The sequence below is a fragment of the Pan paniscus genome, chromosome 13 (assembly GCF_029289425.2).
Source record: "Pan paniscus chromosome 13, NHGRI_mPanPan1-v2.0_pri, whole genome shotgun sequence".
In the NCBI taxonomy this organism is placed as follows: Eukaryota; Metazoa; Chordata; class Mammalia; order Primates; family Hominidae; genus Pan; species Pan paniscus.
The window spans coordinates 78,867,437-78,891,152 of NC_073262.2; the positions used below are offsets into that span (position 1 = coordinate 78,867,437).

The 23,716-nt window shown below is 38.8% G+C and overlaps 1 protein-coding gene across 1 annotated transcript; it reads right to left on the bottom strand.

Annotated features, from left to right (window-relative positions):
* Nucleotides 1-906: 906 nt before the first annotated feature.
* On the bottom strand, nucleotides 907-1,438 carry LOC100990261 (large ribosomal subunit protein P1-like). The gene has a single exon (XM_034953844.3). It carries the CDS (start codon nucleotides 1,301-1,303, stop codon nucleotides 959-961), a length of 345 nt encoding a protein of 114 aa, XP_034809735.1. The 5' UTR covers nucleotides 1,304-1,438; the 3' UTR covers nucleotides 907-958.
* Nucleotides 1,439-23,716: the final 22,278 nt, after the last annotated feature.

A 23,716-nucleotide genomic window follows, 5' to 3' on the forward strand; every position in this document is an offset into this window, starting at 1 on the left:
TTGATTTTAAAAAATTTACATATTTTAGAGGACAATGTTATCTCAATTGGTTCCATGTAAACACAAACAATTGCAGCTTAGATATTTTAGTACACCAATGAAATGAATGAACTTTGTTCTGAATGAACTAAGAGGAATAAAGGTATTGCTTTATACCTGTCCCTAATTCAACATGTGTCACAATGACAAAGGTAAGCTAGCTGCAATTCATATGTAAATAAAGACTAAAGGTTTCAGATGTTCTATTTCTGCCTCCTTCCAATTTTAGTTATAAAACATAATTATCATTTGGAACTCAAGATGAATAGACTTACCTTAAAGCTTTCTCAATTAAGATTATGTAGTATTAGAGTTGCTTGTTTATTTATTTATTTACTTTTTTTTTTTTTAAATTAGAGACAGAGTCTCACTATGTTGCCTAGGCTGGAGTACAGTGGCTATTCACAGGCACAATTATAGATAACTAACTATAGCCTCTAGCTTCTGGGCTCAAGCCATCCTCCTGCCCCAGCCTCCCCAGTAGCTGGGACTACAGGTGTGTGCCACCATGCCCAACTGATTTATTTGTTATATTTTCAATTTTAGGAACACTTTAATAAAGTTCAACAACACATTTGGATTGCTAAAAAATCCAAACTTGTAAATATTTTTCTCCCACACTTCTAGAAGGCTCTCTTAGTGAAGAAGAAACAGTTATCTGTTAGTTTCATCTGGTTTCTCTCTCTTATTACGTCTAAGTAAATGTAAATTTAATATTTTTATTTAAAAATAGCATGCATGATATGTATCCAGTTTTATAAAATTATTTCTATGTACCAACTTATTTATGCACCTATCACTCCTAATATCTGAGTGTCTACATAGAGCTGTCAAGAAATATGTTCACCTAATATTAATGATGGTTACTTCTTTTTTTTTTTTAAGTTCAGCTTTTTATTGAACACGTTATAAAGGAGGTTTAGTCAAAAAGACCAAGGCCCATGTCATCATCAGACTCCTCGGATTCTTCTTTCTTTGCTTCCACTTTCTTCTCCTCAGCTGGAGCAGCAGCAGTGGAGGGGGCAGGACGTCCTGCTGGTGCAGCACCAGCTGCTGGAGCAGGTCCACCAGCCCCTACATTGCAGATGAGGCTCCCAATGTTGACGTTGGCCAGGGCCTTTGCAAACAAGCCAGGCCAAAAAGGTTCAACATTTACACCGGCTGCTTTAATGAGGGCATTGATCTTATCCTCCGTGACTGTCAATTCATCGTCGTGCAGAATGAGGGCCGAGTAGATGCAGGCGAGCTTGGAGACGGAGGCCATGGCGCGGGCGAGTGTAGGGCAGGCGCTGCCGGACGCGGTGCTAGTCGCAGGATGAAGTGAGGGCCTCACCCCAAAGCGGCCTTAGCTTCCTCGGAAGGACCGAGCACCTTGGCGGCAGCTGAGGAAAGGGGTCGGTTTCTTCTACATAGTAAGATTTTGTTGACATTTTTTTCTTTGTAGTGATTTTCTGTTTTGCTTAAAATTTAAATAATTAAATTCAGAAATAATAAAGTCATTACTTTCAAATATAAGAAAAAGGGCAAAATTCATCTGGTAGCCACAGTCATTGCATTTATTTTTGCCAGTGGAAGGTCCCAGAGGAATTAGATAATGCTTCTCATGTGCCAATTCTTGAATAATTAAATAAAAATGTCTGTGATATACATGGGTGTACACATGAGTCAAATAAATGATAGATAAGGTCTATCATTCATTTCTTCAACAGGGAATTGAGCATTTGAGTGTCACATATGTTCAATTTTCATCCTACCAGTTGGAAACAAGTTCTGAATTGTGTTGATAAAAGTGGAATTCACAATTAGCAAAGTAATAAGAAAAGTATACCTTTAGCTTAAGTAAAATGGAGAATCCAAGAAATGTGGAAAACTATTCTATCATTTTTCTATACTTATAATACAAAATTAAAGAAATGTTAAAAGCAAGTTTATAAAGATATAGGCACACTTTTTAAAGGATGCATATTTTTAGTAAGCTTTGCAGTTTTCTAGGGAGCAACACTAAAATATTCTTTAATTTTTGTTGTAGCAAGATTTATAAAATTTGATAGTGGCCTGTGTAACATACATACAAACACAAGTCTAATTAAGCCTCAAGAAGGTTAGTAAGGGTTAGGTAACCATACTAAGAAAATGCTAGTCCTTCCATTAGTTTTATTTAGAAGTTGGCTTATTTCACTAGCAACTTGATCACTCAGGGTATGCCTGAGGGGACTTAAAACAGATTTTTTTTTTTTTTCCAGATAGGGTCTCACTCTGTCGCCCAGGCTGGAGTGGAATGGCGTGATCTTGGCTCACTGCAGTCTTAACCTCCCAGGGTGCAGGTGATCCTCTCATCTCAGCCTCCTTCCTGAGTAGCTGGGACTATAGGCGCGCACCACCACACCCAGCTAATTTTTTGTAGAGATGGGGTTTTGCCATGTTGCCCAGGCTGGTCTCCAACTCTTGGAATCAAGCAATACGCCTGCTTCAGACTCCCCAAATGCTAGAATTACAGGTGTAAGCCACTGCGCCTGACTGTCAGATATATTCTTTTTCTAATGGTATTAGGTATCTTCATTTGGCTGAAATTATTTAAATCCTTTGGAGGATCTATTACATAGCTGCCATTGTTTTGGCTTGCCCAGTATTCATTTTCTGTCCCTCTAACGACCTGACACTTTTTCTGTGGGAAAAGGAACAGCTGATTCCCCTGCCCGTGATGGTGATACCTGCCCTGGCGCCTGTGCCAGAATTACATTCCAGGTGTTGCTGTTGCCTCCTGCGTGTGGAGTACCCTCCGAACCTAGTTTCCTAGCCCTCCTAGAGATAACTAAAGTTAATCATTTTTCCTTTTTAAGCTACCTTTAGTGGGTCCAATGTTTGCCACTCAGAACACAGTGTGATGCACTGCCCTCAAGGAACTTACAAACTCAGTAGAAAGGAAGATTGGATAAGTCCAAAAATAATATTAAGTGCTTTATTGGCACTTCACATGCTTAGGACTGTGTCCACACAGCACAAAATGAAGCGGCAGGCTGGCAAGCATCCAGTTGCTTTAACAAATTTGGCAATGCATTGAAAACGTAGGGCTACAATGTCGATCATAAGATTTCTGGAGAAGGGAACTCCACAACTTCCACTGGTAATTGGCTGCTAGTTGCTTCAGAGACTCTGGCAATGGAGAAGTGAAGTCATTTTTTTCCCCCTCCATCTCTTTTGGTTCCTAAGAACTTTCCTTCTCAGCTCAAAGTGGGAATTTTGGACTGAGTGATGACAAAGATCCCAATACTAATTGCTTCTGGCTTAGTTTCATGGTTGGATTAATTTTAATTCCTTCTGTTTCCAAACCCTTCTGTGCTCCACATTGCACTTTGCATACATCTTTATTATAGAACAATTGCTGTTTATTGCAATTACCTGTATCCATGTCTGTCTCCTCCAGGGCAGGAGCTATAACATATTCATCTTTCTAGCTCTAGCTTCTCTACCATATTCACTTTTGCTGTGTTGGGTATTATGCTCATTTTGCATATTGTAATTACTGAAGAGATTTTTAAAAAAGACTTGTCTGTTTGCCCACTTTGGTCCTGCTAGAAGGTACTCCATCCCATGCTTGGGTTACAATGATGAAGCAAGAAAGTCTGTCTCTGTCTCTTCTTTTTCTGAAACTCTTCCGGCCACTAACAGCCTCTCTGTACAGGCCTACCAATACTGTCCAGTCAGTAGTAGATTAAGGCAGCTCTAGGTTCTAATTAGCAGTGTTCTATCTTAACCTAGCTGCTTTTAAAACTGTATACAAAGTTTAGTGTACTCTTCTGCATGTATGTTACATTTTACAATCAAAAGAAGTGAAATAATGTACATTTAAAAATATGTCATCTCCTAAATGAGAAAAATGAGGCACAGAGATGTGGCCTGATGGCTGAATGTACAGCCAGGATTGAAGCTACAGTCATCAGAACTTTTGTGTTCCTAATAGCTCTCTGGGTTTCTTGAAGCCAGGAGGAGGGGAGAACATCAGGTTATAATTAAGAATCTCTCAGCTGGGTGCAGTGGCTCACGCCTGTAATCCCAGCACTTTGGGAGGCTGAGGCAGGTGGATCACCTGAGGTCAGGTGTTTGAGACCAGCCTGAACAACATGGTGAAACCCTGTCTCTACTAAAAATACAAAATTAGGTGGGCGTGGTGGAGGGCGCCTGTAATCCCAGCTACTTGGGAGGCTGAGGCAGAAAAATCCTTTGAACCCAGAAGGTGGAGGTTGCCGTGAGCCGAGATCAGGCCATTGCACTCCAGCCTGGGCAACAAGAATGAAACTCCGTCTCAATAATAATAATAATAATAATAATTTCTCTGTTGAGGTCTCAGTGATAAAATGTCACCTGACACCAAAAGCACTGCAGTTTATGTCCCCACAGTAGAAAGAAGGGAAGGGCTGCCTGGTGATGGAGGGACAGACTGCCAGTGGGGCCCTTTCCCACTCACCCACACTCTACCAGTCATTTCACCATTTTTTGGTTTTGTTTTAGTAAAGACTCTGGTTAAAGTATACATACTCCTCAAAAGGGGTTATATATTAACCTACTATATTAGTTTTCCATTTCCATGTACAAATTATCCCCAAACTTAGTGGCTTAAACCAACAGGAAGCATTTGTTAAACTTCACAGGTTCTGTGGGTCAAGAATTCTGGAGTGGCTTCGCTGGGTGATTCTGGCTTAGGATCTTTCAGAAGGTTACAGCCAAATGTCAGCTGGGCTGCAATTTGACTGGGCCTAAAGGATTCACTTCCAACGTGGTTCACTTATGGCTGGCAGGTCAGTTCTCTCCATTTGAGTCTCTCTGTGGGGCTGCTTGAGTATCCTTGCAACATGGCTACTGGCTTCCTTCAAAACAAGCAATCTAAAAACCCAAGGTAAATGTTGCAATGCCTTTATGACCTAGCCTCTGAACTTGTATCCTATCACTTTGGAATGTTCTAGCAGTCACACAGGTCAGCTCTGATTTAGTGTGGAAGCGTCTGGACAAGGACCTGAAGATCTAGGATTGAGGATCACTAGGGGCCATCTGGGAGGCTGGCAACCACACCCACCTTTAGCTCCAATTTTAATTTCAAGTTAGCTCAGAAACAGGAGAAACATGGGGGTGGACTGAGGTATGGAGGGAGACTTTAAAGTGGCCCCAATGGGAGTGATAGACCCAAAAGCAAGCTTTATCAGCCTTTCCTTGCCCTAAAGGCAGCTTGAATCAGGAAGAAACAGCCTTTGAAGGAAGTTACAGACCTCAGAACACACCCTTGCCTAAAAAGTATAGATAATATGATTCTTCTTTTAAGGAAATTGGGTACAGCTTTGAAACTCTTGACAAATTTCATGATAATCACTGTTATCTGACTGGGCAGCAGTTTTAGTGGCTGCTGCCTCTACCAAGTTACAGTGTACAATAGCAATGTGGTCTCCTCGTGACTTACTGTCTCTGTCTTCAGAATGTATTGAACAATATTAATTCATTGGTGGTTGTTTTGAAAAACAGGTTTGTCATTACAAATATGATATAGGTTTGGTGTGATGGCTCATGCCTATTATGTAATCCCAGCACTCTGGGAGGCTGATGCAGGAGGATGGCTTGAGCCCAGGAGTTCAAAACCAGCCTGGTCAACAAAGTGAGACCCTGTCTCTACAAAATATTAGAAAATTAGCCAGGTGTGGTGGTGTGTGCCTGTAATCCCTACTCAGGAGGCAGTGGCAGGAGGATCCCTTGAGCCCAGGAGGCTGAGGCTGCAGTGCACTGTGATTGCCTCACAGCACTCCAGTATGGGCAATAGAGGGAGACCGTGTCTAAATAAAGAAAGAAAGAAAAGAAAATAGAATAAAAACAAATATACAGTATACTTATTTCCATGTTCTATTTTGCTTTAAAATGTTTATTAGTATGTTTAAAAGCTGGTGTAAGATCCTCATAGATGCATTAATCAACACGTTCACTTGCTCATTTTTCTTTTAATTTTAGTTTTCAAAAATACCCAAAGGCTACATCCATTACAAGGTAATGGACTGCAAAATCTTATTTAATTGCAGTGAACATATTCACTGAAATTACAGAAAAGGAAAAATATGTAATTCAGTACTTCTATCAATTTAAAAGAATCAAAATAACCTCTGGTAATGAGCAAGAGAGTGATTCTCCATGCTCTCCCTCTCCATCTCTTCCCTCCTTCTCTCCTCACTCTAGCTTTGTGGATTTTAAGAAAGCAGGAGACCCTGGGCCAGAGCATCTTTTGTACTCAGAAGGCCCTGGAGACCTGTGGTTGAAAACTCCTGGGAGATGGATGTATCTAACACTCTCCTAGCTTGATTTTGATACAGGGCTTTAGAGTGACTCACCAATAGCAATTTCTAGAGCCTTCTGCAAACTGAGAATGCTTAGCCGCTTAATTGTGCCAGGGGATCCTTGGGCCATGAGCAGTTGCACAGTGTATGAGTTATTCTGTTGTGTTCTCTATTCATTTCTAAGGTGGCGTGAGCCTTTTTTGAGGTGACTAACTATGGCCTTACTCAAACCAATGGTCTTATTTATGATTCGTGAATTGTCTTATTTTAATAAAATATTTTCCCAGGAATTTACAAGTAACAATTAAAAATAGATAAATCATACAAATTCAGGAATACTTTGTACACTCCAAATTTTCTAGCAGATCCTGATACCATTACAGATACAACTATATTTAATTCAATCTAAGAGGGTTACTTCAAACTGAATTTTCCTGCTGTCTACTTCTGGTTCCTCAGGGATCCTATAAAAAATCCAAGGAAATTCCTTGCTGATTGCAGAGATATTAGACTGCAACATATGGTCCACACATGTCATTAGTATTCCTCTAAGGAAAAATGCAAAGGATTATATTTAGAATACTGGGTATGTGTTCAGTGGTTTGAGGTGACCCAGGAGATTATTATATTCTTCTTGTGGAATTTTCTGTAGTTAAAAGATGAATCCAGAATTCTGACTGTCTGGTGTGGACACGAGTCTATCTGTAAGTTTTTGCAGGTGGGAGGCCTGCCAAATTTTCATTATTGGGTGGTGTCTTAAAATCTATTCATCCTCCTCTTAAGGAGAAGATTTTTCAAGTTTCAGAGTTTCTCAGATATATTTTAGAGGAGTCTTTAAAATATTTTATTTATGTTTTATTTTTTAGAGACAAGGTCTTGCTCTGTTACCCAGGTTGGAGTGCAGTGGTGTGTTCATAGCTCACTGAAGTCTCAAACTCCTGAGCTCATGTGATCCTACCACCTCAGCCTCCTGAGTACCTGGGACCACAGGTTTGCACCACCATGCATGGCTAATTTTTAATTTTTTTTTTTTCGGAGATGGAATCTCGCTCTGTCACCCAGGATGGAGTGCAGTGGTGCAGTCTCGGTTCACTGCAACCTTTGCTTCCCGGGCTTAAGCAATTCTCTTGCCTCAGCCTCCTGAGTTAATAGAGATGAGGTCTCACTATGTTGCCTAGACTGGTCTTGAACTCCTTGGCTCAAGCAATCCTCCTGCCTTGGCCTCCCAAAATGCTGGGATTACTGATGTGAGCTACTGTGCCTGGCCTAGAGGAGTCTTTAGACACAGGTACCTTCTAAAGTAAAAAATTAATTATTTATGAATTATATGTCATTGGCCCCCAAATAAAATGAGTTGAGCTTATAATAGTATTGCTAGTTTTGCATCTACCTTAAATAATTCTAAATTTCAATTCTTCTTGTCCTCATGCTTTTTTTTTTTTTTTTTTAACAGAGTCTTGCTCTGTCGCCCAGGCTGGAGTGCAGTGGTGCAATCTTGGCTCACTGCAACCTCCGCCTCCCAGATTCAAGTGATTCTCCTGCCTCAGCCTCCCGAGTAGCTGGTATTACAGGCGCCCGCCACCATGCCCAGCTAATTTTTGTATTTTTAATACAGACAGGGTTTCACCATGTTAGCCAGGATGGTCTCGATTTCCTGACCTTGTGATCCGCCCGCCTCAGCCTCCCAAAGTGCTGGGATTACAGGTGTGAGCCACAGTTCCCAGCCACCACAATTATATTTGACCATATATGATGGTAGAACTACAGAATGGGTATCTTAGTCCATTCCAGCTGCTAGACCAAAAGTGCCATAAACTGGGTGGCTTATAAACAACAGAAACTTAATGCTCACAGTCCTGAAGCCTGGGAAGTTCAAGATCAAGGAACTGGCAGACTGGTGACTGGTAAGAGTCCTCTTCCTCATAGGTGATGCCTTCCTTCCAGCTATGTCATCACATGGTGGAAGTGGCAAAGAAGTTTCCTCAGGCCTCTTTTAAAAGGGATTAATCCCATTCACATGGGCCTTGCCCTCACGGTTTAATCGCCTCCCAGTGGCCCTACCTTTTAATACTTTTACATTGGAGATGAGGTTTCAACATAGGAATTTGGTGGCGGGGAGGACAGGGGCACAAACATTGAGACCATAGCAATGGGATATGATTTCTGATGAAATTCTGACTCTAGCTCAATCCTGGGAGGCCATGGCTGATAAGCCAGGATCACTTGCTACTTTGGTCCAAGGCCTTGGCTAATGAGGTCTTCTCAGAAACTCCACTGTATCTTCCCCATTTTCTAGTAAAAATGCCCTGTTCTGCAATATAAACTTGTTTTGCATGTATCCAACTTAAACCACTAAAGTCCTGAAGAATGTAAAGCCTTCCAACAGGCTATATTTGGCCTTTTCACCTGAATATCCTACTCTCAACTCAAAATCAGCATCTCCTGCCCATTTCACCCCTCCAATAAACTTGGTGCCCTTCCCAAAATTGCCCGACTGCTGTCACTTGAGTGACAACTATTTCTCCTCACTTCTAGTCACTCAGGTGTGAACTGTGGGGTACTATACTTTTCTTCACTCTCTTACACTGCTTCTTTTTAAGTTCTTTTATTTTTCTCTCAACAGTCTGTATTTGCTTTTCATTTTCCTCTTCATTTTCTTTTTTGTTTGTTTTTTGAGATGGAGTCTCACTCTGTCACACGGCTGGACTGCAATGGCACAATCTTGGCTCACTGCAACCTCCGCCTCCCAGGTTCAAGTGATTCTCTTGCCTCAGCCTCCTGAATAGCTGGGATTACAGGCATGCACCACCATGCCCGGCTAATTTTTAGATTTTTAGTAGAGATGGGGTTTCACTGTGTTGGCCAGGCTGGTCTCAAACTCCTTTCCTTAAGTGATCCGCCCACCTTGGCCTCCCAAAGTGCTGGGACTACAGGCATGAGCCACCACGCCCGGCCTCCATTTTCCTCTTCTTTAACATCACATGTGAAGTTTTAATTATAGCTATTTTCCACAACTTCATGTCCTCATCCAATTCAGCCTCAATCCCACTGCCAGTGATTCGTCATAAGCCATCTTCTCTCAATTTTGCTACTGTCCTGGACTCTAGGCATACTATAGCAAGCTTAATTTATTTTATTTCACTCTCAAGGGCCCCTTCTTGTAAGAATCTTCTCAATCTGTCTAGCCAGATTTCTCACTACTGCCAAAATAAATCTTTTACTTCAAAGTGAAGTTATTTTTTAAGATGGGATCTCATTGTGTCACCCAGGTTGTAGTGCAGAGTCATGGTCATAGCTCACTACAGCCTCCAACTCCTGGGCTCCAGGGATCCTCCCTCGTAGCTGGGACTATAGTCACATGCCACCACACTGGCTAATTTTTAAAGCACTTTGTGGAGATGGTGTCTTGCTATGTTGCCCAGGCTGGTCTCAAACTCCTGGGCTCAAGCTGCCTCGGCCTCCCATGTTGCTGAATTTCAGGTGCGAGCCACTGCACCCAGCTTTAGCCAGGTGAATTTTCCATTGCCTTTTATTCATATTGAACTCTTACTTGATTCTAATTTTTTTTTTTTTGAGGTGGGGTCTTGCTCTGTCGCCCAGGCTGGAGTGCAGTGGCAGGATCTCAGCTCACTGCAATCTCCACCTCCCGAGTTCAAGCGATTCTTCTGCCTCAGCCTCCCGAGTAGCTGGGATTACAGGCATGCGCCACCACACCTGGCTAATTTTTGTATTTTTAGTAGAGACAGGGTTTCACCATCTTGGCCAGGCTGGTCTTGAGTTCCTCACCTCGTGATTCACCCACCTTGGCCTCCCAAAATGCTAGGATTACAGGCGTGAGCCACCGTGCCCGGCCTGATTCTGATTTTTTTAAGGATTTTTTTTTCTTTTTGAAATATTCTTTTCCCAACCTTCCAAGTCCACAAATTGAGACCTCTGACTATCCTTTCTTACAGTAGTTTCTTCTTTCCATGCACTTCAAGTCAACAAAACAGATCAGAACCATAAAAATGTCTTCACATCCTTTGATCTAGTAATTTCAGTTCTGGAACTGTATCCTAAGAAATTAACAATTGACAAGTTAAAAAAAGCTCCTGTGCACAAAGTTTCTCCTCCCATCCAATATTATTGATGATAGTGTTGAAGAATTGGAAACAAATTACATATCCAATAATGGAAAAAGATAATTATCATACATCACTCTATGAAAATTTTGAATGCACAAAATGAATATGATAAAGACTATGTGATTATATAAATTAAAAAAAGTAAGTTAACTCAAAAGTAGAAACAAGGTAATACTGTATTTGTATAGATACTTTGAGTAATGGAAATCTTAAACAAGCTTGATTATTCTGCTTTTAAAATTGTGAATAAAGATAATTTAACAGTAAATGTATTTCTGTCAAAAGAAAAACACATCCATAACTAGTTTTTTAAATAAATAAACTCAAAATTTGTTTAAAATATTTAAGATCTCTTATGTGCCTATAACATTCTAGTTACTTTATATGTCACTTAATCCTTACAGTCTACCTGGTGAGGCAGGGATTATTAGTTACATTGCACTAATGAAAAAAACAAAAAACAAACAAACAACAACAACAAAGAAGTTAAATAATTTTCCCAGGATCACATAACTAGGAAATGATAGGTTCAAAATGTTCAGCTGATTCTGCTGCCTGACAATCTAATATGAAACGAATTTAAACACATCTTCATTCCTAGTGAAATGTCCATTGTTGATAACTTAATTATTAAGTAGCGTGACTATTATAAACCCCAAAAAGTAGAGGACAAGAGAAGGAGATAGAGAAAGAGTTTTAGAATTATTGACATGGACTTCTTTCTAAGATTAGTCAGAAACACTTGGTGAACAGGGTGCCTTCTGGGAGCTCTGGTTCACCATTTTAGCTGAAAGTTTATGATTCAGAGGTGATAATGGTAAAACTGTTCAAACCTTTGAGTGATTTGGTTAAGATATAACCTATCAACGAATTCAGACAGAAGATTAGATGCTACCATCTTACTGTAGACCAGCAGTTCAGCTTGGTACTTCATGACACTTTGGTCTCAAGTAATCTTTCAGCTCCAAAGGTAATTGCTTGTCCAGCTTGGGGGTATTTCTGGAATGGAATAGCTATGTTTTATGTATGGATCATAAGAATCTATGGGATTTTGGTAATCTTTGGCTGCAAATAACACTTTGATCTGCAAAATAATCTTATTAATAAGCTAATTTTACTGAATTGATAGCACTGCTAACCACTTGGAAAAGAGTATTTTAGAGATCCATGCATTTTCCTCTGGGATTTAAAAATACAGATTCCTGATTGAAAAGAACAGGTGAAATATTGTTGAGGTTCATCCATGCAATCCAAGTTGTAAGAGATGGCCTAGACACCATGGATAAAGTACTAGTGAGAATCTGGATCTCACAGTAATTCAGTTATTAGGTCAACCTTTCTTTATCCAAACTGTACTGTATTTTTCAGAGCTTACTGACAAATAAGTCATTAATCAAGGAGATAAGGTTGTGCATGCCTAAGAGACCCAAAATTTATTTCACATTGCTGTGGGCAGAAAAAAGTTTGGTGGTCAATTTTGTTACTCACCAAACACCAGCAGATAATCCTTAGAACAATCCCTGGGGGTAGAGTGAATTGGGGATATAGTTCTTAGAGAGCCCTTTGTTGCTAGAGTGACCAAGATGGCCAAGGAAGGAGTGGGTATCTGTTGTGTGAGAGGAGGGTTGAGTTAAGAAGGTGGCACTGAAGCTCATGTACAGCCAACTCTTACCAAGGTAAAGGGAAATGGAGCTGCCTCTCTCCCTTCCCCTGCACACAATGCAGGCTTCCTGTTGCATTGTTTTGACTTCTTTTTGCTTTCAAGTCTCCCTACTGGGTGGGGAGGTAATAGAGAAATCTTAACTTTCCCAGAGATGATCCTAGATGTTGTTGCACACTTTGGAGAGGCAATGCACTAGTTAAAATGGGTGGTTTTGTGAAAACCTTTCCTTGGCACAAAGTGAGAAGTCCAAGGTTTGGGAGTGCCTCATGTCCACCAGCACATCTTAGCACTGTTACTAACACCTTGTTAAATAATTCAGTTGTGAGGTATTTGGTAATGTGGCATTAAAATCCCAGACAATTTTTTAAAAATGTACAACTATTTAAAAATTATATATGAACTACTGTTTTTCAAAATGAATTTCTTCCTAATGGTAACATCATCTATATCTTCCGAAGTTTTTGAATTTCTGTTTCATTACAGTTGGACAATCTATAAGTCCTGTTCAAGACAACCTATATTTTAGAGAGACTTATTAATATCACCATTTTATATATTCCTTTATTTTAAATTAGACACTTCTTTATTTTAATTTACAGTTCTTAATGTGAGCCACTTCAGGGGGACAGGAAATTATAAAATTAGTAAAGGTGCGTGAAATGACTAAGAGCATTCACCAACTCTCCTATCTGAAAACCTTAACTCCGTGGTAGAGAGGAGAGGATTGAGTCTCTTTCTTTGTTTCTTTTTAAAAATCCTTTTAAGCCTACCTACACTCTCTTTTTCTATGAAAATTTAAAAACAAATATGGATTCTAAACATATTTTGAGAATTCTACTCATTTGGATCATTTTCAAGCTAGATAAATACTGATTCAACTTGGGTGTTTTCTTAGCTTATGTTTGCTAAAAAATAATGCAATATTTTACTTTTGCTATATATCACATGAGCAATGTATAGGTTATAGGCCTAAGTATGCTGTTTAGGGACTTTATTATGAGGAAATTTTGGTTTGTCCTGTCATATGGGTTGTAACATTGAATGATGTTATTTTTAATAAAAGGATGACTTTTGGCTATCATTTTATTTCCTCTTCACTAGGATATAAGTAGAGTCAGATGACTTTCTTAAGACTGTGAAGAAAAAAGAACTATTATTCCATTGGTGACCTTTGGCAAGCAACTGATCTCTTGAACTATTCTTGTCTCTGGAGTGTTTGACCAAGAATTCTTGTGGTCAAGCCATCGACAATCCAAATGTCAAACAACAGTGTGGCCATTTTTCATCTCAAGATAAGTGTTTCTCCAATAAGATGATCAATTAGTCTTATTCACATTGCAACACACCTCTCTGTGTGTTTTATGTCATACAAAGATCTCTATAGTCCTATTAGCTTCTTATTAAAAAAACCTCTTCATTTAGATTTCAGGCTATTAGAACACATAATCAATCCAAGCATACCTCATGTATGACCTATGTGTATTGACATTTTCATTATACCAATACATTCTATAAAGGTGGTATTATTTTTAAAAATTCTCTGTTTCTCAAGAATATGAACTGAAGTCTTTCACAGAAAATGTCACATACTTGATAAAAAATAAAGTTCTAGGAACGGTCTTTTTACTGAAACAAAACAAATTTTATTACAATTCCTTAGAATTCTTTTTTTTTCACCTGGAAACAAGGCATTTCATGGAATGCTATATAAGAAGAAATTTGAAATTTGTCTTCTTTTTGCTAGAAAGACACTTAAGATACTATACTTTCTTCTAGAGAAAAGCCTAATATGGGAAATATTAGGTGTACATTTTGAGAAGAACTCTCAGAGCATCACTCTGTATTACTTTTGGAAATTTTTGACTGCTCTTTGGGGTTGTGTGGATACAGATAAAACCACTACTTCAAATGCAGCCCAATTTAAAATATGAACTATGGAAAAAAATTCTTGTTAATGGTAACATCATCCACATTTACCCAAGTTTTGAAATTATTCTCTATTACAGTTGGGCAATTTATAAATCCTGTCTAAGAGGTACCTACATTTTAGAGAGGTCTATGAATACTATCATTTTAAAGGTGTCTTTATTTTATTTATTTTTTGAGACAGAGTCTCGATCTGTTACCCAGGCTGGAGTGCAGTGGCTGATCTCGGCTCACTGCAAACTCTGCCTCCCGGTCTCAAGCAATTCTCCTGCCTCAGCCTTCTGAATAGCTAGGCTTACAGGCGCCCACCACCACACCTGGCTAATTTTTTTGTATTTTTAGTAGGGATGGGGTTTCGCCATGTTGGTCAGGATGGTCTTTAACTCCTGACTTCATGTGATCCGGCCACCTTGGCCTTCTAAAGTGCTGGGATTACAGGCGTAAGCCACCACGTCTGGCCTTCCTTATTTTAAATTAGTGGAATTTTGGACAGGCATGGTGGCTTACGCCTGTAATCCCAGCACTTTGGGAGGCCGAAGTGGGTGGATCACCTGAGGTCAGGAGTTTGAGACCAGCCTGACCGACATGGTGAAACTCCAACTGAACTAAAAATACAAAATTAGCTGGGCAGGGTGTCACGCACTTGTAATCCCAGCTGCTTTGGAGGCTGAGGCAGGAGAATTGCTTGAAGCCAGGAGGCTGAGGTTGCAGTGAGCTGAGATCATGCCATTGCACTCCGGCCTGGGTGACAGACCAAGACTCCATCTCAAAAAAATAAAAAATAAAAAATAAATAAATAAATAAATGGAATTTTTAAAGGCTCTTTCTGAGAATGTTACTGAATTTAAACTGTTTCAAATCATTTTTGGAGGTGTAATAAAAATATATGACTAAATATATATGTATGGTTATATCTGTGTATAGTGAGAGAGAAAAATAATTCCATGTTCATGTCTTTCTTAACAGAAGTCAGAAATTTGAAACATTTAACATATTCAAAGCTTGTTTAAAATAATAACATAATACTTTCTTATATTTGAAAGTGAAACAGCAGTTCCAAAGAGCGTTATAAATAGAACAATCTTCATTGATTCACTGGTTTATTAATTCTTTCTTTCCTATGATGAGCCAGTGACAAGCACCTATTCTGGGCCAGGTATTGTACGACGCACTGGAGATACAAAGATAAATGGCAATCTGTGCCCTCCTGGAGATTTTTTCTTCCTGGAGTTTTAATGTTTAATTTCAACAGTGCTTTTATTAGGAAGGAAAGGCAAGAGAGGAGAGGAGGAAAATGTCTAAAAAAGGGATGGAAGCTTGAGTCAAAAGCTATTTGGCTTTCCTTGGGAGGTTCTGAACCTATTCCATTATTATAATTGTCTCACTTCTTTACTTTTCCAACTGAAGTGAAACATAGCCCTTTTCTCTCATATCAAGATAGGATTAATAATCAAAAGACAAGTATGTGGGACCTGGATTCAGATAGGTATGGGCAGAATGTTGATCCTGCTACCAACTCAATTGTACCTTTCTTTAATTTACATAATTAGCTTGTTTGTGTATTAGTTTCCTCATCGCAGAATGGGAATAAAAATATCAGTTGGTCCTTGGTAAAGGCTGATTGTTTCCCCTTCTAGTTTCTTCTTTTCCCTTTGAGCACTGAATAGCATTGATTTGAAAATAAGGCTCCAAACAAAATTTAAAATAATTGAAACCTAAGAATTGTATCTTTCAAATGATGTAGCGTAATTGCTAATCTTTATGTTTTATAAGATGCTGGAGTAAAAGTGATGTCAGGGCCTGCTAAATCCTTGGTCTGGCTGTGAATTTTTGGCACTGATCCAGACTAAATATAGCAAGTCTTGCTTCTTGGGTCAATATAATTTCTAATCCCTAGGTTGAATGGGCAAACCTTCCCAGACAAGATTTAATTCACAAATCCATTTAGGTAGGTATTGGATATATCTAACAATGCATCATCAAGTAATAACAGGTCATCAGCATTAGCTTGGCTAACTAAAAAGAAACTTGCATTAGGAATCCAGCAATCTCACTAACAAACCCTGCTGGGGATTGACTAAACATAACTGTTAATTGAAAAAAATTAAAATAGAGTATTAGGGATATATTCTCCCACTGATAGTTGCATGTAATTCCCCTAAGTGTTAATGGAAGCTGCACAAATGCATCACTGGAAGAGTATACCTCTTAACAGCCACAGTCATCTGTCAGTCTTCCATTTTACAGACTCTTAAAGGTCGGTGGAAAAGGAAAGAAAATCTCATAGCATTTTCAAAGCTTTTTAAGCAAGAGAAGTCCTTTATACTTACCAGTTCACCACACCATAGCTTTAGCTTTAAAATGGCTAAACTGTTTGGAATCACAGGTTCTCATCCCTGGAGAATGGATTTTGCTCTTTATCTTTCTAGATAATGTTAATGGGATTTCATCTAACTTATTTTATGAAGGACAAGTTTTTAAAAGAGAGGCCTCTCTGATATACATGGGCATTAAAGCACTTCTTTTTTTTTTTTTTTGGCCTAATCCAGAATGTCTCTAAATTGCAGGACTTAAAGAAAGCTGAGAGCAGGCTTTGTGCTCTCAGAGTTTTAGTAAAAGTTAAATGTCTTTGTTTTTCCATTCACTTTTCAATGAAATAAACAAGTCTATATTTTCCAATTTCTCCACTAACTGAAATCAATTTCTACAGTGCATGAAAGTTATTATCACAATTCAGTGTGAAAAGTCAATGAGAAATTTAAGACTGCTGTTTCTATGACCACTTCTAATGATCACCATGGCAGCTTAGACTGCTTAAACAATATTCCTGTAAACCAGGCCGAAACCAATCCTTATCCATTTCTGTGCAACTTTTCCCAATGCAACAACCATTCAATCTGAGACTGAATAAGCTATACTTTAGCAATTTATTTGGCTTGTGGCTGCTATTAGTTCTCTATGATTGTCTTAGCAAATTACCATAAACTCAGTAGTTCAAAACAACCCAAATTTATTACCTTATAATTCTGGAAGTCAGAAGTCTGATCTGGGTCTCACTGGGCTAAAATCAATGTGTTGGCAGGGCTATGTTTCTTTCTAGAGGTGCTAGGGAGAATCTTTTTCCTTTTCTTCCCAACTTCCAGAAGCACCATACTCCTTGGCTTATGGTCCCCTTTCATCTTCAAAGCTAGCAACAGCTGGGCAAGTCCTTCTCACATCAAATCACTCAGACACTCATCTTCCACCTTCTGCTTCCACTTTTTTTTTTTTATTATTAAGTCTCGCTCTGTCGCCCAGGCTGCAGTGCAGTGGCGCAATCTTGGCTCACTGCAACCTCCGCCTCCCGGGTTCAAGCAATTCTTCTGTCTCAGCCTCCCGAGTAGCTGGGACTACAGGTGCATGCCACCACACCTGGCTAATTTTTGTATTTGTATTTGTATTTTTTGAATTTCATTTTATTTATTTATTTTTTGAGATGGAGTCTCGCTCTGTCACCCAGGCTAGGGTGCAGTGGTGCTATCCTGGCTCACTGCAACCTCCGCCTCCCGGGTTCAAGCAATTCTCCTGCCTCAGCCTCCTGAGTAGCTGGGACTATAGGCACGTGCGACCACACCCGGCTAATTTCTGTATTTTTAGTAGTGACAGCATGGGGTTTCACCATGTTGGCCAGGCTGGTCTTGAACTCCTGATCTTGTGCTTTGCCCACCTTGGTCTCCCAAAGTGCTGGGATTACAGGCCTGAGCCACTGTGCCCAGCAATTTCTGTATTTTTGTTTATTTATTTGAATTTATTTTTATTTTATTTTATTTTATTTTTATTATACTTTAAGTTCTAGGGTACGTGTGCACAACATGCAGGTTTGATACATAGGTATACATAGGCCATGCTGGTTTGCTGCACCCATCAACTCGTCATTTACATTAGGTATTTCTCCTGATGCTATCCCTCTCCCAGCTCCCCACGCCCTGACAGGCCCCAGTGTGTGATGGTTCCCTGCCCTGTGTCCAAGTGAGCTCATTGTTCAATTCCCACCTATGAGTGAGAACATGCGGTGTTTGGTTTTCTGCCCTTGTGATAGTTTGCTGAGAATGGTGGTTTCCAGCTTCATCCAAGTCCCTGCAAACGACATGAACTCATCCTTTTTTATGGCTGCATAGTATTCCATGGTGTATATTTGCCACATTTTCTTAAATAGAAGCTTTGTCCTAAAGAAGAAAAACCTGAGGTCTGCTGTCTAAGGATAGCTTTACCTGGTTGGACTGAAAATGGATTGCTACCTATCTAGAATTTGAATAACTTTGTTCATGTGACTTACATAAATTTAGAAGCTGTATTTATAATGCCTCGAATCTCATGTTATTAATCAGTGTAAAGCATCTAATCTTTAAAAACGTATTAAAGGCAATTCTTTAAAATTTTGAATTACTTTTATATTTTTATTGGCAAGCAATGCCGATTTTATTGCTTAGGTGCAACTAAAGAGAGTGTGCTGTGTATCTAACTTGAAAGACAAATGTTCATTTTTGTCTTTGGAATAAAGAAGAGGAAAGAAGACAGTTGGTGCTGGTCATTGGCAAGTGTTTCAATATTGAGTTACTATTAGTTAATTTAAAAGAATATATGTTCCTTCCATCTGCTAGTTCATCCTAAGAATTTTAATTTTTTTGTTATTATTATTATCGGTTGGGAATTTTCTCGTAAGTAACAAAATTTTAAAGCATTCATTATAGGAGCTCAGAAAAAGAATATATATATTTTTTCGTTTTCTCCCCAACTGTTCATTGAGTGCTAACTATGTAACTACTGTTGTGTTAGGTTATTGGGTTACAAGAATTGTTCTTTCTGTACTTTTGACTATTTTATAACTCTTGCTTAATTTTGACCCTACAACTTTATGAAAGTTGTAAACAAGATAGACATGGTCTGTATGTACTAATGAAGCTTATATTCTTGGGAGGACAGGCTTTTATCCATTCATTTATTGGTTTTATCAGTGCGTTATTTATATGTAATTATCACAGGGAAAGCTTATATCTTTCTCTATTCTAATTGTCTCTTTTGTTGCTTTCAGAAATAACCTGATTTTTTTCTATAGCTGTCAGATGTTGATGTATCTAAAATTGACTCAAATATTCCAGGAGTAGTTTCTAGGTGAGAGTTTCATTAAGGAAGGTCAGTCTATGAAGTGATATGTCTTCAAATGTTCTCTCAAATAACATTTCATATTTTTTGGTAATAAATTCACTCTCTTTAAAGCTTTTTATGCTTATTGAATTGTGGTTTCTGATTTCTACATAGATCATTATTATTATTTTTTATACTTTAAGTTCTAGGGTACATGTGCACAATGTGCAGGTTTGAAACATAGGTACACATGTGCCATGTTGGTTTGCTGCACCCATCTACTCATCATTTACATTTGGTATTTCTCCTAATGCTATCCCTCTCCCAGCACCCCCACCCCCTGACAGGCCCCAGTGTGTGATGTTCCCTGCCCTGTGTCCAAGTGATCTCATTGTTTGATTCCCATCTATGAGTGAGAACATGTGTTTGGTTTTCTGTCCTTGTGATAGTTTGCTGAGAATGATGGTTTCCAGCTTCATCCATGTCCCTACAAAGGACATGAATTCATCCTTTTTTATGGCTGCATAGTATTCCACGGTGTATATGTGCCACATTTTCTTAATCCAGTCTATCACTGATGGACATTTGGGTTGGTTCCAAGTCTTTACTATTGTGAATAGTGCTGCAATAAACATGTGTGCATTTGTCTTTATAGTAGCATGATTCATAATCCTTTGGGTATATACCCAGTAATGGGATTGCTGGCTCAAATGGTAATTCTAGTTCTAGATCCTTGAGGAATCGCCACACTGTCTTCCACAATGGTTGAGCTAATTTACACTCCCACCAACAGTGTAAAAGCATTCCTATTTCTCCACATCCTCTCCAGCATCTGTTTTTTCCTGACTTTTTAATGATTGCCATTCTAACTGGCATGAGATGATATCTCATTTTGGTTTTGATTTGCATTTCTTTGATGACCAGTGATGATGAGTATTTTTTTCGTGTGTCTATTGGCTGCGTAGATGTCTTCTTTTGAGAAGTGTCTGTTCATATCGTTTGCCCACTTTTTGATGGGGTTGTTTTTTTCTTGTAAATTTTTTTGAGTTCTTTATAGATTCTGGATATTAGCCCTTTGTCGGATGGGTAGATTGCAAAAATTTTCTCCCATTCTGTAGGTTGCCTGTTCACTCTGATGGTAGTTTCTTTTGCTGTGCAGAAGCTCTTTAGTTTAATTAGATCCCATTTGCCTATTTTGGCTTCTGTTGCCATTGTTTTTGGTGTTTTAGACATGAAGTCCTTGCCCATGCCTGTGTCCTGAATGGTATTGCCTAGGTTTTCTTCTAGATTTTTTTATGGTTTTAGGTCTAACATTTAAGTCTTTAATCCATCTTGAATTAATTTCTGTATAAGGTGTAAGGAAGGGATCCAGTTTCAGCTTTCTACATATGGCTAGCCAGTTTTCCCAGCACCATTTATTAAATAGGGAATCCTTTTCACATTTCTTGTTTTTGTCAGGTTTGTCAAAGATCAGATGGTTGTAGATGTGTGGTGTTATTTCTGAGGGCTCTGTTCTGTTCCATTGGTCTATATCTGTGTTTTGGTACCAGTACCAAGCTGTTTTTGTTACTGTAGCCTTGTAGTGTAGTTTGAAGTCAGGTAGTGTGGTGCCTCCAGCTTTGTTCTTTTTGCTTAGGATTGTCTTGGCAATGCAGACTCTTTTTTGGTTCCATATGAACTTTAGTTTTTTCCAATTCTGTGAAGAAAGTCATTGGTAGCTTGATGGGGATGGCATTGAATCTATAAATTACTTTAGGCAGTATGGCCATTTTCACGATATTGATTTTTCCTATCCACGAGCATGGAATATTCTTCCATTTGTTTGTGTCCTCTTTTATTTCCTTGAGCAGTAGTTTGTAGTTCTCCTTGAAGAGTTCCTTCACATCCCTTGTAAGTTGGATTCCTAGGTATTTTATTCTCTTTGTAGCAATTGTGAATGGGAGTTCACTCATGATTTGGCTCTGTTTGTCTGTTAATGGTGTATAGGAATGCTTGTGATTTTTGCACATTGATTTTGTATCCTGACACTTTGCTGAAGTTGCTTATCAGCTTGAGATTTTGGGCTGAGACGATGGGGTTTTCTAAATATACAATCATATCATCTGCAAACAGGAACAATTTGACTTCCTGATTTCTTAATTGAATACCCTTCATTTCTTTCTCTTGCCTGATTGACCTGGCCAGAACTTCTAACACTGTGTTCAATAGGAGTGGTGAGAGAGGGCATCCTTGTCTTGTGCGGGTTTTCAAAGGGAGTGCTTCCCATTTTTGCCTATTCAGTATGATATTGGCTGTGGGTTTGTCATAAATAGCTCTTACTATTTTGAGATATGTTCCATCAATACTTAGTTTATTGAGAGTTTTTAGCATGAAGGGCTGTTGAATTTTGTCAAAGGCCTTTTCTGCATCTGTTGAGATAATCATGTGGTTTTTTTCATTGGTTCTGTTTATGTGATGGATTAACTTATTTGATTTGCGTATGTTGAACCAGCCTTGCTTCCCAAGGATAAAGCCGACTTGATCATGATGGATAAGGTTTTTGATGTGCTGTTGCTGGATTCGGTTTGCTAATATTTTATTGAGGATTTTCGCATTGATGTTCATCAGTAATGTTGGTCTAAAATTCTCTTTTTTTGTTGTGTCTCTGCCAGGCTCTGGTATCAGGATGATGTTGGCCTCATAAAATGAGTTTGGGAGGATTCCCTGTTTGGAATAGTTTGAGAAGCAATGGTCCCAGCTCCTCTTTTTACCTCTGGTAGAATTTGGCTGTGAATCCATCTGGTCCTGGACGTTTTTTGGTTGGTACGCTATTAATTATTGCCTCAATTTCAGAGCCTGTTATTGGTCTATTCAGAGATTCAGCTTCTTCCTGGTTTAGTCTTGGGAGGGTGTATGTGTCCAGGAATGTATCCATTTCTTCTAGATTTTCTAGTTTATTTGCATAGAGGTGTTTATAGTATTCTCTGATGGTAGGTTGTATTTCTTTGGGATCGTTGGTGATATCCCCTTTGTCATTTTTTATTGTGTCTATTTGATTCTTCTCTCTTTTCTTCTTTATTAGTCTTGCTAGTGGTCTATCAATTTTGTTGATCTTTTCAAAAAACCAGTTCCTAGATTCATTGATATTTTGAAGGGTTTTTTTGTGTCTCTATCTCTTTCAGTTCCGCTCTGATCTTAGTTATTTCTTGCCTTCTGCTAGCTTTTGAATTTGTTTGCTCTTGCTTCTCTAGTTCTTTTAATTGTGATGTTAGGGTGTCGATTTTAGATCTTTCCTGCTTTCTCTTGTCGGCATTTAGTGCTATAAATTTCCCTCTACACACTGCTTTAAATGTGTTTCAGAGATTCTGATACATTGTGTCTTTGTTCTTATTGGTTTCAAAGAACATCTTTATTTCTGCCTTCATTTCGTTATTTACCCAGTAGTCATTCAGAAGCAGGTTGTTCAGTTTCCATGTAGCTGAGCAGTTCTGAGTGAGTTTCTTAATCCTGAGTTCTAATTTGATTGCACTGTGGTCTGAGAGACAGTTTGTTGTGATTTCAGTTCTTTTACATTTGATGAGGAATGCTTTACTTCCAATTATGTGGTCAATTTTAGAATAAGTACGAGGTGGTGCTGAGAAGAATATATATTCTGTTGACTTGGGGTGCACAGTTCTATAGATGTCTATTAAGTCTGCTTGGTGCAGAGCTTAATAGACAGTGCGAAGTGGTGCTGAGAAGAATGTATATTCTGTTGATTTGGAGTGGAGAGTTCTGTAGATGTCTATTAAGTCTGCTTGGTGCTGAGCTGAGTTCAATATCCTTGTTAATCTTCTGTCTCGTTGATCTGTCTAATATTGACAGTGGGGTGTTAGAGTCTCCCATTATTATTGTGTGGGAGTCTAAATCTCTTTGTAGGTCTCTAAGGACTTGCTTTAAGATTCTGGGTGCTCCTGTATTGGGTGCATATATATTTAGGATCATTAGCTCTTCTTGTTGAATTGATCCCTTTACCATTATGTAATGGCCTTCTTTGTCTCTTTTGATCTTTGTTGGTTTAAAGTCTGTTTTATCAGAGACCAGGATTGCAACCCCTGCTTTTTTTTTGCATTCCATTTGCTTGGTAGATCTTCCCCCATCCCTTTATTTTGAGCCTATGTGCATCTTTGCATGTGAGATGGGTCTCCTGAATACAGCACACTGATGGGTCTTGACTCTTTATCCAATTTGCCAGTCTGTGTCTTTTAATTGGGGCATTTAGCCTATTTACATTAAAGGTTACTATTGTTATGTGTGAATTTGATCCTGTCATTATGATATTAGCTGGTTATTTTGCCTGTTAATTGATGCAGTTTCTTCATAACATTAATGGTCTTTACAATTTGGCATGTTTTTGCAGTGGCTGGTATCGGTTGTTTTCTGTCCATGTTTAGTGCTTCCTTCAGGATCTTGTAAGGCAGGCCTGGTGCTGACAAAAATCTCTCAACATTTGCTTGTCTGTAAAGGATTTTATTTCTCCTTCACTTATGAAGCTTAGTTTGGCTGGATAGGAA